The following is a 20,640-nucleotide window of genomic DNA, read 5'->3' as shown; positions in this document are numbered from 1 at the left end:
TTGTCCAATCTTCTTTAAACGTATGTTCTTCCTGGTCTCTTATTCTATATGTTAAGTCTGCAAGTTGTGCATATTCTGTCAACTTAAGTTGCCATTTTTCTTTAGTTGGGACCTCGCTTGTTTTCCATTTTGGGGCTAACAAAACACGGGCCACAGTAGAAGCATACATAAATAACCTTTTTTAAAATTAAAAAAGGGGGGATTTGCTTATTCATTCTGTCTACAGCAGATCTTACCAGCTTGCTTATACATTTATTTATAACATTCCTAGATCTTGTATTTCCACCTTGTGGCGCTCTTCCTAGATCAGGTCTGGGGACCCTTTTTCAGTCTGAGGCCTTATTCAGTTCTGGGCACCGGGTGGTAGCGGGAACCACACCCCAGTGGTGGGAGGTGCCAGAGGCAAAAATGAGTAAAGCAACTAAATTTTACCTCCATACAGGTAAAATTTTACATCTTTGCATGTTTCTACGCATACCTCTGTATCCTCCATCCCAGCAAGCAAGAGACATTCTCAGAGTTCAAGGACACATTCCAGCCAGGCAAAAACCACACAAGGAAGGGCAAAGCAAGGTAGTGAGGAATGTGACCTGAGGAGAAGCCTGTAGGCTACATAGGGAGGTCTGGAGGACCATGTGTGGCCTATGGGCCTGAAATTTCCCACTCCTGTTCTAAATGGAGATTTTATAAGTTTCTGCACAGATGGACAGTACACCTTTAAAAAAACACACACGTGCTTTTATGGCAGACAATTTGATGCCTTCATAAAAGCTCAACGTATTTTTAAGATAATAAAGTCGTACCTTGGTTTTCAAACAGAATGGGTTCCGGCAGTCTGTTCGACTTCCGAAACATTCAGAAACCAAGGCACAGCTTCCGATTGGCTGCAGGAGTGTCCTGCAGCCAATCGGAAATTGCGCCAGACATTCGGATTCCGAGGCAAAGTTCGCAAACCAGAACACCTGCTTCTGGGTTTGTGGCGTTCAAGTTCCAAGTTGTTCATGAACTAAGCTGTTCAAAAACCAAGGTACGACTGTACTAGACAAATACAAGTCTTTTATAATAATAATAATAATAATAATAATAATAATAATAATAATAATAATAGGTGATTCATGTAGGCTACTGGAACCATATTAGAGATCCCTGAAGCTATTTCTCAGAAGAGACATCCACTTTTTTCTCATATTAGCTTAGCACAGCCAAAGAGGAAATCAATATATTTCAACAGGAAGTACTGTAGAGGTGTGCAGATTGCTTAACAACTGCCGTTCAAGGGCAACACGTTGTAAAATACATGGTTTTCAAAAGCAAGTACTTTGAGAAGCCACAGAAAAATCAAAGGATAAAGATTTTCCAATCAAACGTTGGAAACCGACATCCAACACAAAATGTTATTGACCTAATTTTTGACTTATAGGAATCAGCTTTGGAGGAGGGGGAAGGCTACAGCAGTTACAGGTAACATTTTCCTTTATCCTATATGTTGTCAAAGGCACATGCTTCCCCTATTGTGTCATATACAGAATTCAATTTTCTTGAGGTAATAATACAAGTGGTTGCAGGTCAAAAGCCAAAGTGATATAACGACAAGGGAGAAAAGGAGGCAGGAAGATAAAGATTACTTCAGGGGAAAGGTGTGGTTGCTTTCTGCATTTATATCTGATTGCTAGATACCAGGTGACACATAAAAACTACTTTTATTTTCAAGGCCTCTGTCGGGAGGAGGGTTTTAAAAAAAGAAAAAACCCTTCCAGATAGAAGCATTTTTTTAAAAAAAAAAGTTACGTTCTCTTTATACTACAGTTGCTTTCCAACTTCTATAATTGATCCCAGAGTGATAGTGTTCTCTGAAGCTTTGTGTTCAAGAGTCTTTTGGAGAGTGTCAAAGAAAACAAATGATATCTGGATAAACGATGCCCTTTGCATGTGGCTAGATAGTGTGCAAATGCCACCAAGGACTAGATATTAAAGCCTTGATAAATTCGAATTGACTCAAATAACAACAATCTGACTCCGTATGATTTGTCCACTGCAGGTATAGATGCTGGAAGTTGTGGGAGAGGAGGGAGACAGGAACGTGTTTTCACAAATTTTGACCCCACCACATACACGCAAAATCTTGTTTCCCTCAGCCATATCATTGGTTCCTTTTACTGTCAACTCTTTATAGCAATCGCAACGTAGTGTACAATTATATTATATGCACTTGCATTCTGTTGAAATCAAGTGCCCGGTTCTGCTCAGTGTCTAAAGGAAATTGCCTGGCCAAATTCTTCACTTACATATAAAATCCTAGTAGCAATTTCACCTGTTAGAGGTTAAGAGACTCCCCTGTCATCATGGGCCCTGATTCTGCTGAAGAGATAAGCAACTAGTTGTGCATTAATGTCTGGTGCCCAAGTTGCACATCCCCACTGGTAACAAAAAGGAAATGTCTCCACCGTGCTTGAAGGGGTATATGAGGCTCATGGGATTAATGGCACTTGTAGAGGGAATGTGAACATGTGATAAGATTTGGGGGTAACATGAGAGATCATGAAATGGCAGGCTGGAAGGACTCATATTCCAGCTCTTTCAAGAGAGGTGCATGTATGGGATATTGTGAAATATTGCCACACCTGGTGACTTTCATAAAGCATGGCATCCCTTTATCTTCCATCAGAAGGATAGTTTCTGTGTTCATAGACCACCACAAGCTTGGATACTTGTATGAAAAGGAAATCTAGGATTTCTTTTAAAATGCCCATGGACACTAAGAGGGTGGAAGTGCTATATTATTTGCACTCTTTGGCCACTTCTATCTGAATGATCATTGTTCATTCTTCTCAACACTTTGATAAGTCTATTTGGTTTTTAAAAATGCATTTCTCCAATTCATTAGTGTTCTGATGAGAATCCACATGAACCCCCATATCAGCAAATACATGCAGAAGGTTGCATTCATAAGCAGATCTGTCTTGCTGGATCAGCGGGAGGCTGTCTTATTTTGTTGTTGTGTGCAGCTTTGATCTCAGTTTGCATCCCTCCATTCATTATACAACAGATAGGAAAAGACAAGTGATCACCAGTTGAGTTCAGAAGAATCAACTTAATTCCCCTTTGTGTTCTTCCTAATGATAATAATGCGAACAGGAGTTGCAATAAGACTTCAGCACTGTAACACATAACAAGTATGCTCTTCTGTTTCCTAATTGACATTGGAAATTGCTTTGCACTGGAATTTCTTCTGAAAGGTGGCGGGTAGAAATTTTTGCTTGTGTTACAATGCACAACATTTTGGTGGGAATAATGGTAAGAGAAAATTTAATGAAAATGATTTATAGGTGGTACATGACACCAGTTAAGCTTCAAAAAATCTACCATTTGCCCGATAATAAATGTTGGAAATGTAACCAGACTTAAGGTACATTCTTTCACCTTTGGTGGACGTGTCCAAGGATTAAGGCATTCTGGGAGATGATTTATAATGAAATGAAAAAGGTATTTAAATATACCTTCCTTAAGAAACCAGAGGCCTTTCTCCTGGGCATGGTCGGCCAATTGGTGTTAAAGAAGGATAGAACTTTTTTTATGTATGCAACAACAGCAGCAAGAATACTCATCGCGAAATATTGGAAGACACAAGATCTACCCACCAGGGAAGAATGGCAGATGAAGTTGATGGACTACATGGAATTGGCAGAAATGACTGGCAGAATCCGAGACCAGGGAGAAGAGTCGGTGGAAAAAGACTGGAAAAAGTTTAAAGACTATTTACAGAAATATTGTAAAATTAATGAATGTTAGAAAGGTGTTGGAATGAAGTTATATGGCTTTAGTAGAAATGTTATAAGGAATTAAGTATAAATAGATTATCAGAGCATTAAAGGGAAAAATAAGGTTAGAATGTGTTAAGACAATTATAGGATAGAAAACAGAGGAAGATGGAAAGGAATTGCTGAAACAATTAATAGAAGTGGAATACAAAAAGGGAGGTGAGAGGAGGTCGTGGAAATTAGTGAAAGAAAGATAAGATATTGAAATTGGACTGTGTTTTAAATGGTTTTTGTTTTGTTTTGTTAGTTGCATGTTAGTGTTTTGCAGTTTTTTTGTATTGTATTGTATTGTTTTTTTTTCTTTTTTGGTTTTTTGTAGTGTTGTGTTCAATTTGTTGGAAAACTAATAAATATTATTATATATATATTAAAAAAAGGAATTTAACTGGGACTAAGCCCTGTTTTGTGGAATCATCAGGTTAAAAAGAAATCCCCTTGCCTTCTAGGAACACCAAGTAGCATCAAGCCTTAAAGGGCACCAGAGGGGAAAAAACCTTCTGAACACAGAGGAAAAAAGAGAATTTTGATATTTGATGATAAAAAACAAAATTTTAAATGCAGCTTAACTTTCTAAAGTTAACTTTCCAATCTTTTCCCTTACAGTACACCATCTTGAAAAATACATTTGACCCTATTTCACAAAGATTGCAACCTTTACAAAAAAATTTAACTTGCTACCAATTTGACAGCCTACTCCCTCAATTTGCCCCCACAATGCTGCTAAGTACTGAGGTGTTGAAGCCTACTCATAGCACTTTAACTGTCACTTTTATATATATATAAAGTTTAAGCACATGTAAATTCTGGGTTAATTTATGAATTTTCTGCCAAAGGATACATCAATGGCCACCAGCTTAGATGCCTTTTATAGCTGACTAAAACTTAGTGCAATCCTAAGAGCAGAAGATCTGGCCAAAGGCCTGTCTAGGCCAGAATCCTGTTCTCACAGTGGCCAACCAAATGCCTACGGGAACAAGCAGGGCCTGGGCACAACAGGCCTCTCCCCACTTTGTGGTTCCCAGCAACTGCTATTCAAAGGCTAGGCCTACTCAAAAGTAACTCCCTCTTAATCAGATATAACCTGTACAGTCCTATATACATAGTTTGGGCCAGGTTCGACTAAATAGCTGTGTTAGTGGGAGCCACTGCAATGAGTCCCACTAGTGTAATGGTACTTTCCACACGTCTCACTTCTGTCCGCCTATTTCCTCCTCAATACTGCTTGGGAAGGTCAAGAGGTCTGCCCAGAACACCCAACAGGAAGGAAGAGGGAGGAGATTGTTCCATCAAGCAAGCAGAAACACTTGGGCTGATGGAACCATCACCTTAGTGTAACATTGAATTCCACACGTTATATTCCTACCATAAAAATAAAAAACGGGGAGATCAGTTCCCTAATCTGACTTTGCACTTCTTTTCTCTAAATTGTGGCTATGCTTAGCTGTGACAGCAAAACATTCTTTAGCTATTTAAAGGGCTTGTGTCGCTGTCTGTGCTAAAAGCACTGTGTAGATACCCTGGTGGCATGTTCATACTCTCTGTCAGTGCAGGGGTTTCACTGACATTTGCCCACAGTTAACAGACAAGAGTGTTTATTTGAGGAGCAGTAAAACAAATTCAAAGTAAACTGAAGTGTGGGATGAATTAGTAAGAACTACTAATCTCTGAAACCTACTCCCGGTCATCAGTTAATACCTCTGCTTCCCACCCTCTCCCTCTCTTGCAACAGTCCTCTGGCATAAATTCCAACCGTCACTCCAACTGTCATTCTATTCTCTCTTCCGTTTCCACCTCCCACTTACCCCTAATCTTCCATACTCCAAGTGATCTCCACCCTCTGACCCCAAATATGGTCGACTCACTTATTTTTTGCATAGCCTCTCGCAGGCAACAGCCCATTTCATTGTGTACATTTATTCCTTCCTTTCCAAATGCAGCCAAGATATTGCTGTTTTGTTTTTGTTCCCCCCCTGGATGCTTGCTTTGCTTGTTTTTGCTAAACGGGCCACTTGCTTGTTAAGAGATTTTCCCTTTTTTGTTCATAACACACAGTGCTAAAGCATTCTGAATCAACGCTTCAGAAAAGCCACAGCATCTCAGTCCTTCAGATGCAACTTCTAAAAATACCCAGTAAATACTTCTGTAGGAGTGCACCAATTAGCAACCCCACAAAAAAAAAAGGAAGAAAGATTCTTCATGGAAATACACGCCAGCTGCTCCTAATGGAGAAAACGCAGCCTCTTACACCTAGAGTCAAATGCACAGCCTTTACAAGTCACCCAGCAATTAGTTCACTGAACCAGGGCTTTTTCCCCATTAGCATTTCAGCTAGATAAAATTGTGGCAAAGTGGGGAATGTTCAGCCTTTGAAAAGTGTGATGATGTGCAGTATGTGTGTAGCATTCAAATCTTCTGAAAACAATCATGCCAGAAAATATATAAATATAACAATATTCAGCATCTATAGCTCTGAAGGCCAAACTAGATTAACATTCCTCAGTTTAGGAAGCTACTTTATGCCATCAGATGATTTACCCATCTAGTCCAGAATTATCCACTGTTGAGGGTCTTAAGCAAAAATTGTTTACACCATCATCTGTTTAGCTGGTCCTTTAAAACTGGAAATAGTAAGGACTGGACTTTGGGCTTCTTGTATGTGATGCATAGGCTCAGCCGCGGAGCTATGGCCCTGCTCCTAAAATCTTTCTCTGAATATCTCTTTACACGCTTTTGTTAAAAGTAGGAATGGCTGGGGCTCTTGTCTTACCCACCTCTTCAGCTAACAGAAGCTTTGGGACACAATTTCCACTGGAATATCCATTGGAGTGGGGAGAGAGATAAATTATTCCTGCCAAGCACCAGTTCTCAAATCCAAATCACACCTGTTCCATGGCTGCTTTGACCAAAGGGAAAGAAAATATGACATTGCCAATCTCCCATATCACACTGAGTTTGGCCCTTAAAAAAATGAATGCCTCTTACTTGAACAGACTGGATGTCAAATGCAAAACATTCTCTTTAGGTTCTTGTTTGCATTTGCCCCACATGCTCAACAGCAATTGCCTCAAGAGGTAATGGAAAGAAGAGCCATTTCTGAACACTGGGCAAGGAAAAAGCTTTTGGCTTGTCAAGGGCAGATATGGGCCCTCTCTATCTGGCTCTTAAGACTCTTCCCACTCTGGTCCTTGAGTGTTTTTTGCCTAGGTGGGATGCCTCCTCGAGCTCTGGTCATGCCTCTTGCTTCCCTGGATGGATGGAGGGGCATGTGAGGCTGTGTAGGAACTAGCCTACTGTACAAAATCACATTTGTTGCTCCACCCACTTTTGCCTTTAGCCCTGCCCACCCCTGGAAAGTGTCCCTTGAGGTGAAAAAGGTTCCACACTCTTGGTCAAGGGGAACTTGGCTAGAAAAGGGAAGTGTCTGGCTTTCAATGTAAGAAGTCCAGTTCAGTCTTTTCAGAACAGCACTGCCTGCAGGCCCAGGGAGGGATTTCCTGCAGTGAATATGCAGCCAACTCCATAACATGAGGCTTTTTCACACGACAGCCTTACATTTCAGTGGCACAACCATGTTGTGAAAATTAGAACCGAGGGAGGGAGGACAGAGACCTTGAAAAACAATGTGTTACAATGACACTTCATTTGTTGTCTTCCAATTTCATTTGTTATATAATGCATTACAAGGCTTCTTCAGACTGCACTTACCCTGCAAATTCCTCTTTACTGCCTTGCTATTTGCAATAATTTATGTGTTCAGGATGAAGAAGAAGATTTGATTCTGTCTAATTCATTACAAAACAAATGTCCCTTAAGTGATGCACAAAGCTGTCACCCCATTTGTCAGCTTCAAGGCATGCCACATAATACATTGGACCCATGGCTGTTAAGTCATTTAGTGAATATAGATTTGCATTCAAGAACCTACTACATTGCCCAAAAGAGTTTGATTAATGGGCCATAGGCTGGCCCTACCATTAGGGAAAATGAAGTTCCAACTCAAGCAATGAAGTAGGGGCAGGGTTTGCAGCAAAAGGCTCTTGTCCAGTCTCCTGTAGGCACCTCCAACTATTTCTGTCCACTAGAACCACCACCATCTCCCAGGGAATCACCTTAACAGAAGACCTTAACAGACTGGAGAACTGGGCCCAAACTAACAAAATGCATTTCAATAGGGACAAATGTAAGGCTCAGCATTTAGGCAGGAAGAATCAGCTGCACAGATATAAGATGGGGGACACTTGGCTTACCAGTAGTACATGTGAAAAGGATCCACGGCTCTTGGTGGACCACAAACTTAACATGAGTCAACAGTGTGATGCAGCAGCAGCAGCAAAGAGGGGGGAAAGGTAATGCAATGCTCCAGCTACCTGGCATCTGGCCCCAAAAATATTGCACAGATGGAAATGTGGCCCATGGACTGAGGTCTTCCCACCCCGGTTTAATGTGATATACAAACCAGGGCAAAGTGTGCAGAGCATGGACTCAACCTCAGACATGCCTTTCCATAACACATGAATGAAGCCCAGGAGAATGACAGAATGGAACCAGGAAGTGTGGCCTTGCTCATCCCTTCATATCCCTGAAACTGAGTGAGGGCTATAGTAAAACAGTCTGTTCTCCACAGAGATTAGCACAGAACAGAGACAGAGCCGTAGCTAGGTGATCTTGCGCCCCTGGCAGAACTGTCCAGATTGCGCCCCCTAGGGAATGTGGCACAGAAAAAAGTAGGGGGAAAACAGGGCCCCCGCATATCATATAAATACCCTCTATTTAAAACCTTTTCTTAAGAGGCAATAATTGATATTTTTATTTATAGACATATTTATGGAAATATTTCTAGCAGATTTTGTACCCCCTTCTTGCTTGTGCCCCTGGCGGGGGCCTTGCTCACCACCCCCTAGCTACGGCCTTGAATAGAGATTCTGAGATTTTAGTGAAACAGACTGTTGCATGCCAAGTATTTGCTGTTTTATATATTTTATTTGTGTTTAAATTGAAAACAACTGTCCTGCTTAGTAAACAAAATGGTACAAATTCCAGAAATGTAAATATGGACTGCATATTGAACTAATCTCAGCACTTCATTACATGCAGGTGTCTAAAATTAAAAGCAAGCTCTTAATCCTTTTGACGAAGTGCCTTAGGATATAATCACTGTGTAATTAGCTTTTTAAGTATATGTAAAACCCCTCAAAACTCAAAAATTGATTAAGTAGCCACTAGACTTTGTACCAAACGTACCATTTCCCGTGTTTTTTTACAGGTGGATCACACTAGTTTAAAGCTAGCGATAAACTATACAGTAATTAATTGAATTTGCTGTGGTCTATCCGGCACTCTTTTAAAAGCCAAGCTAATGCTTACACTAGAATCTGCTATCAAAAGTAATTTTAAAAAATATCTCACCACCATATGAAATGAGAGGTTTTAATTTATTTGTTTATTCTTTTATGTTATTTATGTGCTGCCCAATGACAAAAGGTTCTCTGAGATTTTAAAGGGTCTACTCTGAGTATGATTTAGTTGGCTATCCCCAATATAATACAATAAAAAGACAAGAATGTAAAACGTGGCATTAGAACTTCAGGTAACATCAGGAGCAGAACAGAGAGCAAAGAATAAAAATCAACAAAGCTAAAACAGAGTTGAAAGTGACAAGATAAAAAAAAGCAGTGGCACCCCATTTACAAAGACCCTTTCACTTTTAGCCACCTGCCAGCTCAGTGGGCTGAGACATTTTAATAAAGGCCTTAGGTGAAGACCTCAGGTTTGGGCAAGGAAATATGGGATTGAAATACATAGCTCATTTCTGTTTTTGTATGTCAAATAGAAATGGGACACGTCCATGCCCCAGTCACAGATCTGATCCTAAGGAGGGAGCGATACACTGGAGAGTTGCCACTGCAGCCATTCACTGTGTTGAGGTCGCTGGCATCCATCTGTCTTAAGAGGCAATGGAGTGTGCCTCCGGGGATGAAGTCAAACCACTGCGTTAGCAGCACCAGGCTCCAAGCCTAGGCAAGTGTGTATGGAGGTCCTGAGCCTCCTAGATGACAAGAAACCTCTCTTGGCCTCACTGATGTGGTGCGAAAGAAAGCAGAGCACGTGGCACCAACTGGGCTGCAGGAGGTGCCAGAATAATGCATAAAAAGCACCATCCAACCATCTCAGGGACTCCACTCTGGATTGGTGTGGGGCAGGCATAGGCAAACTGGGCCCTCCAGATGTTTTGGGACTACAACTCCCATCATCCCTGACCACTGGTCCTGTTAGCTAGGGATGATGGGAGTTGTAGTCCCAAAACATCTGGAGGGCCCAGTTTGCCAATGCCTGGTGTAGGGTTTACTCCTCAGCCTTTTCATTTTCCTCCCAAAGAAATCACACAAGGCAGCAAAGGTTTAGGATCAGAGTTTTCTTGACTGTTGGACCCACTATTGGTCTCGTCCACTCAATCTGTCGGAGCTTGTCTTTGCACACAGGGCAAGTCCCTAACTCACTGAGCGTTTGGAACCCATTGGCAACCCTCACCTGGTTTAGCTGGCCAGTCAAAGCCATTCCTGGGGGTGGGGCCGCTATCACATGCTGGCAGCTTCTGGGAGCCACAAGGGAGAGCTGAGTGCAGGGTAGGAATCAAAAGTGGACAAACTATCCCAGAAGGAGCCTAACTTGCCCCCCACCAGAGGTACTACTCCATCCCTAACACCCCACACACTCCACCATTCACACTAACCACATTTTAAAAAGCAATTCCACCAGAAAAATTGGGGGCCTAAAAGGAAAAACAATGTGCAGTTCCAGGGACGGCTACTAGAAAACAGGAATGGTTAGTGCATGGTGAAACCTAGCAGTAGGGTTCTTGCTTTGCAATCAGCAGGTCCAGATTTCATCCTTGGCATCTCTAGTTAAAAGGATCAGGCAGCAACTAATGAGAGAGACCTGTGCATGAGACCCTGGAAAGTGGCTGCCACTCACAGCAGACAACAGATGGAAGAAAAAGTCTGACCTAGTACAAAGCAGCTAAAGTGGTACTGCTGATGCCAAGGAGATCCCCAACAGCTTAAGAACTGTTAAGAGAGCTCCCTGTGCTATGTAGACCAGAGTCTGCAGGCTAAGGGATATCCTGTAAAATGTTGCAGTGCATGAACACATATGCCTCCCTTGAAGTACTTTCCTGTGCTGCAGCAAAGCAGTGCCCAGGATTGGCCTATGAGTCAGAATCAGGCATCCGTCAAAGCAGGAGCTGAATTGAATGTACCGTAATTTATTTGCATTATCTCCTCTGACCCTCTCAGCCTGAGTGTTATTGCAACATGCATCTGCCATTTAAACTGCTCGCTCTCTTCCAGCAAAAAAAGCAGCAGTAATAAATTCAAAAACAAAGAGTGGAATATCCGACAATAAAAACAATTGCTATTATGGGGTAGCTTATAGAGCTCAGCTCCCTGCTGCTCTAAATAAATCTCCTTCCCAGAAAAATTGAAGACTGTGCCTATACTCTTTATTCAACCAAATAAAACCTCCACGACAAGTAAAACGACTCCTTTAAAAACCCTAAATTAGGAGTAGACACACTGCCTTCATGGGCAGCCTTCCAGGGGCTGCAAGCCAGAGGTAATGGAGCAGCCGGAGACAAAGAAGTGGGCAGGGCAAGGAAGGGGACTCTGGTTTTTGGATAGAGGCTGCATTTGAGTCACGCAGGTCAGCAGTTCCTACATACAAATCTCTCCATCTGGGCAAGCGGCAGGGACACATTCCTGCCAAGCAAATTCACTTCAGGATGGTGTGGAGCAGAGCCGGTGAGGAATGTGGCCTAGGAAAAGCGCTAAAGAGCCAGTGTGGTGTAGTGGTTAAGAGCGGTAGTCTCGTAATCTGGGGAACCGGGTTCGCGTCTCCGCTCCTCCACATGCAGCTGCTGGGTGACCTTGGGCCAGTCACACTTCTTTGAAGTCTCTCAGCCCCACTCACCTCACAGAGTGTTTGTTGTGGGGAAGGAAGGGAAAGGAGTTTGTGAGCCGCTTTGAGACTCCTGAAGGGGAGTGAAAGGCGGGATATCAAATCCAAACTCTTCTTCTTCTTAATAAGGCTTGGCAGGATGGAATTGGCCCAAGGTTCCCCACCAATGCCCTCAATGGAAATGAAGGCATTGCCCTACTGTTGTTATCACTCAGGGGCACTAAAGACTGGTCTGCCTCCTTAGCCAAGAATGGAAGAAGAGGCAAATGACATTAGTTTTTTAAAAAATATATTGCTTTAAGTTGGGGGGTCATAGAATCCTAGAGTTGGAAGAGTCCACAAGGGCAGGAATCTTTTGCCCAACGTGGGGCTCAAACTCATGACCCTGTCTCGTGCTCCACCAACTGAGCTATCCAACATTCCCTCATAAGCAGTCTTCTGGTGGATGGAAGCCAGAGGCAAAAAATGGTGAGAGCAACAGAGGTTTCCATACACCTCTCCGAGAGGCATTGCCAGAGTTCAAGGACACATTCCAGCCACGCAAAAGCATGAACAATGGTTTGTGAAAGGGCATGGCCTGAGGAGAGTTCCACAGGCTGGGCAGAGATACCTGGAGGGTTACATTCAGCCCAGGGGGCTGAGGTACCATGTCTCTCCTTTAATTATTCTGAAGAGACAACCAGTTGGCTGGTTAGTGCTCCTGTAGGACAGATAAGTATGGAACAAGGAGATGACCCAAATGAATGCAGTGGCCTCAGAGAGATTTCAACAAAAGTTTGCCCCCCCCCCCAAGAATCTATCCAACTTTGCTCTATCAGATTTTCTATTCTGATTTAACCAGATTTTGATTTCCTCCCAGGAAGGGAGAGAAGCATTGAGTGAAAAGGTGCAGATTCCATCAGCACATACACCTCGAATGGACTTCACATCCCATGAATTGGGTGTGCCCATGGCCCAGGGAAAGCAGAACCTGATGTGTATGCAAGCATCAGACGACACTGGTGAATGCAAAAGGTAATAAGGCTGCACTTTCTGTTACTACATCCAAATCAGAGTCACTGACCAGTTCGAATTACATAGCCCCAATGTATGCACAATCAGGACTATAGCTTCATACTGTGTTCTATGTTGCATTATCCCAAATAAGACAGCATCACGTAGGTGATAAATATTAAGTTAAACCAGTGAATCATGACATGTAGACAAAAAATGGAGGCACAATGCCAAGAATGATCAAAGGTTTTCATTTGGAACTGTGTGTTTTTTACGGAGAACAGAGGCATTTTAGCACTATCTGAATGGAGCCCATACAGTCAAACAATGTATATGATGCAGGGCTATGTATGAACACCAGAGAAGTCAGTCATTTGCCACTGTCTAGTACAGGGGTCCACAGACCTCAAGAATTAGTTCAGACCCTGATTTGGCAGTTCAGCAAACAGCCCACCTCAGTCCAAGGTACTTTGTAGACTCTTCAATATGTTAAAGAGTTTTGGTCTTGCAAAGCTGCATAATCCAGTACCCTGGGCTACCTTACCTGCAGAAGCCTCGGTTGTCATACGCCATGTTACTACCATCATCAAATACTGGCTTATTCTTTATCTTTTTGTTATTGTTGTTATTTCTGCCTTTAAAACCAAAGTAAGCTGCTTGCATGTTTTCCAGTTCTTCACTTCTGAGCTGGTACCATAGTTGCATATCCCTGTAAAAATGGACACAGAGGAAAGGATGGCAATAAACATGGGTGGCAACAGTGTTGTTAGCCAGGCAGGTGACTGAGCTAAAAAGGATTCAGTAGCACAGGCAAAGAGCAAAGCAGAGAAGAGTTTCAAAGGAAGGACACCCAAATATGAAGAGAACCCATGAAAAGAGACCACGTAACATCAACAGGCAGAATTTGGAGTCAGGGAAAATAAATAGGAAATAGTATTAAATCTGCAGGGGATACTTTCATTTTTTTATTTTTACTGCTATTCCACTTTTTCTGCTACTGCTTTAGAAAGTATACACCCATCATGTAGACACATATGGGACTGTGAAGGAGTGACAGGGGGACGGGGAGCTTTTCATGCTCCTTGAGCTCTTGGTAGCTTTTGACACCATCAGTCACACTATCAGGACTTCTGGAACAGCTGTGCAATTTGGACGTGGGTGGTTTTATTGTGTGTATTTACAATTGTAGCAAACAACTAATAAATCTGGAAAATAATAATGCATATTATTAAATAATATCAGGGTGGGTAAAGGTGCCATTTGGGAAGCAGGAAGTGTTTAAAATATGGTAAGATATTGTTGCTCTGTCCCAGCTCGTGCCAACCTAGCAGTTCGAAAGCATACCAGTGTGAGCAGATAAATAGGTGCCGCTGCAGCGGAAAGGTAAATGGTGTTTCTGTGTGCTCTGGTTTCCATCACGGTGTTCTGATATGCCAGAAGCAGTTTAGTCATGCTGGCCACATGACTTGGAAAGCTGTCTGTGGACAAACACTGGCAACCCTTGGCCTGACAGCGAGATGAGTGCCACAACTCCATAGTCGCCTTTGACTGGACTTAACCGTCCAAGGGTCCTTTACCTTTCACCTTTTAAGAGATTGTGAACATGACAACGGCTGGGAGCAGAGCAAGTTGCCACATGCATTAATGACGTGTCATTGCAGACAGACAGATGGGACAACTTTCACCAGAGTTCCAATAGCCACATTTAGATTACTTTTAGAAACTTTTACTGCGGTTTTCTGCAATAAATGCAGGAAAACTGCCATCACAAGACAAACTTCTGATTTTGAAGCAAAACAGTGTTTTGTTTTGTTCTTTTTACCTTTGACATACAAATTAAACCCCGAAAGAAGATCTTCATGTGTGTGAGGAGGCTGCTTGTAGTGGATAAGAATGGGAAGGATCCAGCAGGGTACTAAGCATCCTTAGTATCTAATCCACTAAATGCTTGCATAAACAAGAATTTGGCATTTGGGAAAGTCCAATACAATTCTCAGGAGATGTAAGAACAAAAGACAGGTGTCAAAAACCCTTCAATTATATAATATGGAAGCACTAGTATTTCAGAAAGTAAAGTATAATTGCCATTATCTGCCTTCCTGAACAGCACTTATATAAACAAGCTGTGCTGCGGTCACTGGCTGTTTCCAGCTTAAAATTTTTTTAATTGGTTTCATGGCTTTCCTTCTTTTACATTAAAGCACTGACAACCCACCTGTTGCCCTCTCATCACAGGCCTATATTTGCAGGACATAATACTGATTAACTTCCTCCTCATACATAATAGTTAAATCTTTAACAAAAGGGACACATCTCTCACCCCTCCATGGTTCAGTCAGGTGATAGAATTAAAAGTCTGTTCTTTTTCTTGGTAATATTTGTGAGTTCTTTGCTTCTGCCCTATCTACATTATTTAAAAATCAAGGTGTGTTTGTGGCCTTTGTACGACCCTCACAAATAGCATTGGAGATTATAAGAAGCTGGGCTACACATAACATTTGCCAACTGGAGATGCCACTGTGTTTCCCTCCCCAGCTACAAAAATTGTATACAGAAATTACACTCCATGCCTCTTGAAGAATCTCACACCCCTCCTTTCCCAGACCATACCCCTAAACTTTGAGCCCCTCCTTGAGTATTTCTGCCTGGCTAGAATGTGTTATTGAGCTCTGATAATGGCTTCTCCTTGGCTGGATCAAGGATAGAGAGGGGTTTGAGAATAATTTGGCATATATTGCTCCACCCACTCTTTCTTCTGCTCCTGCCTACCACTTGCATGTGGCCCCCAGAAGGTTGCTTAGAAGGGACTGTGGCCCTCAGGCTGTAAAATGTTTCCTGTCCCTGCTCAAGAAGTTTCTCCTGAAATTATTCCTATTATAAATTAAATTTGTTACTCACTTCAGCTTGCCCAGGGCAACTCATCTGTCCCTTTTTTAAGCCAGTTCCTCAAGAAAAATTGTGTGTGTGTGTGTGTGTGTGTGTGTGTTTAGGGTTGTCATATGTCCTCTTTTTCCAGGACACATCCTCTTTTTCATGGGTAGAGTCCTCATACCGACCCATAGTTAAAAGTAGAAGTCGGCAAATATGTCCTCTTTTTTGCTCTTCAAAATATGGTAACCCTAGCAGAAACTACTGTATAAAAGGAAAGTATACATTTGTTGGTCCAGCCACTTTTGTCTCTGGCCCTGCCCACCACCTGTGTGTGGCCTCCAGAAGGGAATGAGGCCCTCCGTCTGTAAAGGGTTGCCTGGCCTAGTCTAAAATTTGTTACTACAGGACTCAGCTGCTGCTACATCAGGGCTCAGAACCATTCTGTGGAAATGAAAATGGTGGTGGTTATTGCAGTAGTTTGCCATGCACTTCTCTTCACGGTGCCAGGCTGAGTACTGCTGCTCTCCAAATATATATATGAATATATATTATCTTAAAGGGAAGTCAGTGACCAGCCTCAGCTGCAGTGGGCACCCAACATTTGCTTCCCTAAGCCCAGTCCTCATGTCAGGCCTGCTCTGTTCCACTGACCCTGCCCGTGATTGTTCAGCATGGTGTAAACATTGTTTCCAAGGCAGCAGCAGGAGAAGAATGGCTGCTGATATGGCAGGGAGTGTTGCACAGATTGGACGAGTCGTGGCTTCCTTGAGGTATGCTGCCTCTCCCTAGACACAGCAAACACTGGGGTATCATCACTAGAATCAAGCTGAGAACCTGTCAAAATCAAACAATGCTTTAAACACTTGTTTTGTTATCAGTTATTTCAGTTTCACAGAGCCAAAAATGATGTGTAATGCTAGCACATAACTGGCTTTCTTCCCCTCAGCAAAGCACATCCCCAAATTTTCAGACACTGCAGCATGGGAAACCAAGGGAATCTTCCACTTTGCACTTCCAGACTACATCAACAACAACATTGCAGAGGGTTGGACTAGATGGCCTTGGGGTCCCTTCCAACTCTACAATTCTACAAGTACAGCGAAAGTCTCAAAGAAAATCAGCAGTAGAACAATAACATGCTATCTCTCGTATAGCTGAGCCTTCAAGTTACCTCTCTTAAACCTTTCCCCTGAAACGACGTTCCCTGTCAAACATGACATACCTTTGAGCTCTTCTTCTCTCACTTTTCTTAACGCACTTGATAAGACAGCAGGTTAAAAAAGCCATCGACATCAGCAGAATAATGGCGCAGCTCACAATGGAGGCAATGACGGCAACTTTAAATCCAAAGGTTTCGTATTTGGATACGGCTGCAATACAGCAAACACAGTCAGAGATTGACATCCGCCCTGATATCTACCTCCTTTGTATTCCTGCTAATGAACCCCTCACTTTGGTATGTGCTGACAAGTGGAGTGTTTTGGCTTCAGTTCAACCTGGGAGCATCTCAAGGCAGACTATTTAAAAGTGTCCTATTTATAAGTGAGCAATGAAATACTCGCAAGTAACTTGGCACAGTAACTAATCCTGCAGAGAAGAAGAAGAACGGAAAAGGGAGGCAGAGGGAAGCACTCTGTCTATATGCACAGCTTGTGGCACAGGCCTGGCGCCAGGGACTGGCATTGCCAGGCACCCTGCCCAGAGCCATGCCTCAATAAGGGTCCAGTTGCCAATTCCTGGAGTCTCCTGGTTGTGCTACTGCCCTTCTTCCTGCTGCTGAGTGTTCACCTTCCATCTCCAAGAAAGCAAAGAGCATGTACCTTGTCTTCTTCCTCTAGAAGGCAGTGCTGATTGGGCCCAGAGGGAACAGCCAACCAATCAGCAACAGCGGCAAGAAGAGGAAGTTAAAGTACTCGGCGAGGAGGGCACTGATAGCTTATTTTCCAATATCGCCCATCAAATTCAGAACCGACATGGCCAGGGCTGGCCCAAGACATTTTGCTGCCTGGGGCAAAAGGCAAGATGCCTTTCCATGAACAGAAGTTGACTGGACTGGCAACTGAATCTTACTTCAGCACTGGTGATGGGATAGCATCCCCTATACACCTGAAGCAGCAAGTCAGCATAGGCAGTTCATGACAAACATACATCTCTGCCTTCTGACAGAGCAGAATGGACAGGTGGCTTGGGAGAAGCAGGCAGCTGCCACTGCTGCCCCACAGCACCTGCTGCCTAAAGCAGTTGCCTCATTTGGCCTAATGGGAGGGCCGGCCCTGGGCGCTGTTGTGGCACGCCAATCCAAACACAGCCTACCGGTTAGGTCTTTGCAGCCTGTTCAGTGCTAGATTGTTTCTTTATTCTTTCAGTCCTAGGGAGGTGGTGGTGGTGGGGACACCAGGATGTTTATGAAGCCCTTGGTCGGACACCACATAAGTGAGTCGCATGCTGTACAGTCTTGAATCAATACAATGCATGCATTTGAATTTTTAAACGAATGACATTAACAAATCCTAGAGCTACCAAAAAAAATGGGTGGGCGAGGGAATGATGGGAGGCAAACCTTTAAAGAAGTTAATGGTTAGGACAGCTCTTTAATTTAATTGTATACTTCGCCTGGCAGCTGATATTTAACGGGTTATGTTTATGGATGACAGTGTCAGGGTTCATCTTCCCAGCAAGCAAAGCTATAACGCTGCTCAGGGTCACACTTTTTCAAGTCTAAGGAGGTGCAAGAGATTTTCTATCATCAATCCAATATTAGTAGACATACTTGTGATGCTTCAGCACACCAAAGAATAGGGAGCAGGAAGGATCAAGGGGCAAACAATAAGAAAAGTGATACTCCTAATATTAGAAAGGAACATGTGTGGTATTTAACAGGGCTAGCTGTGAGGCACAGACAGGTAAGCAGCAGTCATTGACTGCTGTGCTATCCTCCTGGCAGTTTCACATATTACATTAAGGTAGAATAATTCCTAGGACTGTTTCTTTCTGCTAGCTTGGATCTAGGTAGATATCAGGCACATGTGAATAATCTTTGGTTCTGCTATATCACCTGCTGCATCCGCTAAAGTCAGCACACAAAACTAGGCACACTTGATGGCTTGTACGAGGGTCAGTAGCGTCACAACGGGGGGTGGGGTGGTTTGTCCCAGGTGGTTTGGGGGGCTGACAAGAAGGCACCCCGTGGGGGCCGCAGCCATCGCGCCGCCGCAGCCACATGTGGAGGATCCCAGCTCCAGCAGCAAACCGCTATGTACAGTGCATGTGTGGCGTCGCTACGTACAGTGCATGCACATGCACATACGTCGCACATGCACCCTACATAGTGATGCTCCACCCCGGGTGTCATGACACCTTCGTTTGCCACTGACTAGGGTGGCCCGGTGTCCTCTCTCTGAAGGGCTATCAGATGAGAATCTTCTATTTGATGGGCTGTCCACTCTAGCTGTGGTTTGAAGTTCAAGAACCGTAAGAAGGGAGTTCCAGGGCCATGAACATATTGGCCCTCAATAGTGATATCAGACTAAGCAGCCCACAATCTACAGGTACACCAGAGTGCAAAGAAAAGGAGGAACAGAACTGAGTATAATGTGCATATTGATTTATTTGAATAAGTGGATGTCAAGACTTTAACATGGGGCTCAGATATTTAGGTAATATCTTATTAAGACACCTTCCAAAGACGGCTTTTATACTCTTTAGAGCAGCTGTTGCTGGCAGTGTCTTGCTGTGATTGGAAACACAATTAACCAGGAATGCGCCACTGTGGTTCAGCTTTGCAAGCAAATTTCAGATGAGTGGGCAAGCCACGCAGACCCTTGTCATTTTAAAATTAGATGTGGATGCACTTCCGGTCTATTTAGGATTGATAGCAACTTGCTGAAATCCTGTGGCTTTGCTGTAGCTTCTTTTCCCCCAGTTGGACCATTACCACTGATGTAATAAATAAGAAAAAGCACAGAGTGAAAAGGGGCTAATATTGTTGCCATTTAAGGCCCACTGTCAATGTGACAGCCTCTTCTTTCTGCTATCTACCGGCAGTAGCCTAATTGCGCTTTACAGAACTATCCATATTTTTAGGAGATGAATCAATTTTCCCCCCAAAAGCCTAGCATTAAATTAAAGAGAGCGAGCGAGAGCTATTCACAGACAAGTTATATAAAAAATCAGCCTGATTGGTCAGACCTGCAGTTTTCTGAGAAAGGGTACAGAACATGTCTCACAGTTGCAAAAATGAAACAAGTACAAGCGTAAGCATTTATATCCCTCATAAAGCTCTCCACAAGCCTTTCTTTGATGGTAGCTGGTGGTATCAGAATGTGACTCAAGTATTCTTGCACATGGTAGCACCATATGTTTCCATCTATAAGACGCCCCCTATTTTGGGGCTTCAAAATTTAGAAAATAGGGGGGATTGAGCTTTTGGGGAGGATTATTTGGGGGGGGGTGTGTTGAAAATGGCTCACCTGCCAGAATGCAGCACACAACTACTCGCGTCACTTACAATTGCTGCTTATGATCTCAGGCTCGCACTCCGTTCTGACAGGTGTGCGATTTTTGGCATCTGCCCCCCCTCCCAACAATCAAGTGGCCAATCACCGCTTAAAAACTTCGGCTTGCGCTTTGTTCCAGTGGGTGAGCGATTTTCAGCATTGGCCGCTTGATTGTTGTGGGGGGGAATCCCGAAAATCGCTCACCCACCAGAACGCAGCACACAATCGCTCGCTTCGCAGCTGCCTGATCGCTGCCATTAGCTCTTCTGTTTGCCACTGCGGCAGCCAATAAACAGCTGCCTTTGTCGCAGCAAGCGGGAGCGTGATTGGTGGCCGCTGGCAGCGATCAGGGAGCTGATAGGTGGTTTCTGCGACGCAAGTGGCAATTGTAAGTGACGCGAGCGGTTGCGTGCTGCGTTCTGGTGGGTGAGTGATTTTCGGCACCCCCCCTCCCCCAGCAATCAAGCAGCCAATCGCTTACAATCTCAGGTTCCTGCCAAAAAACCATT

The 20,640-nt window shown here is 43.4% G+C and overlaps 1 protein-coding gene across 1 annotated transcript in view; it reads right to left on the bottom strand.

The window, feature by feature from the left end:
• SUSD3 (sushi domain containing 3) overlaps positions 1 to 20,640 on the bottom strand; it is a 56,429-nt gene that overhangs the window by 910 nt on the left and 34,879 nt on the right. The window contains exons 3-4 of the mRNA XM_081185258.1: positions 16,858 to 17,005; positions 13,309 to 13,473 (exon numbers count right to left, since the gene is read on the bottom strand). Of these exons, the coding sequence (XP_081041384.1) occupies positions 13,309 to 13,473; positions 16,858 to 17,005 (313 nt within the window). The remainder of the gene's footprint in view (positions 1 to 13,308; positions 13,474 to 16,857; positions 17,006 to 20,640) is intronic.

The sequence above is a fragment of the Podarcis bocagei genome (genome assembly GCF_964188305.1).
Source record: "Podarcis bocagei genome assembly, chromosome: 2".
Classification (NCBI taxonomy): Eukaryota; Metazoa; Chordata; class Lepidosauria; order Squamata; family Lacertidae; genus Podarcis; species Podarcis bocagei.
The sequence above is the reverse complement of the archived record's forward strand: the minus strand, read 5'-3'. Positions and strand labels throughout refer to the sequence as shown.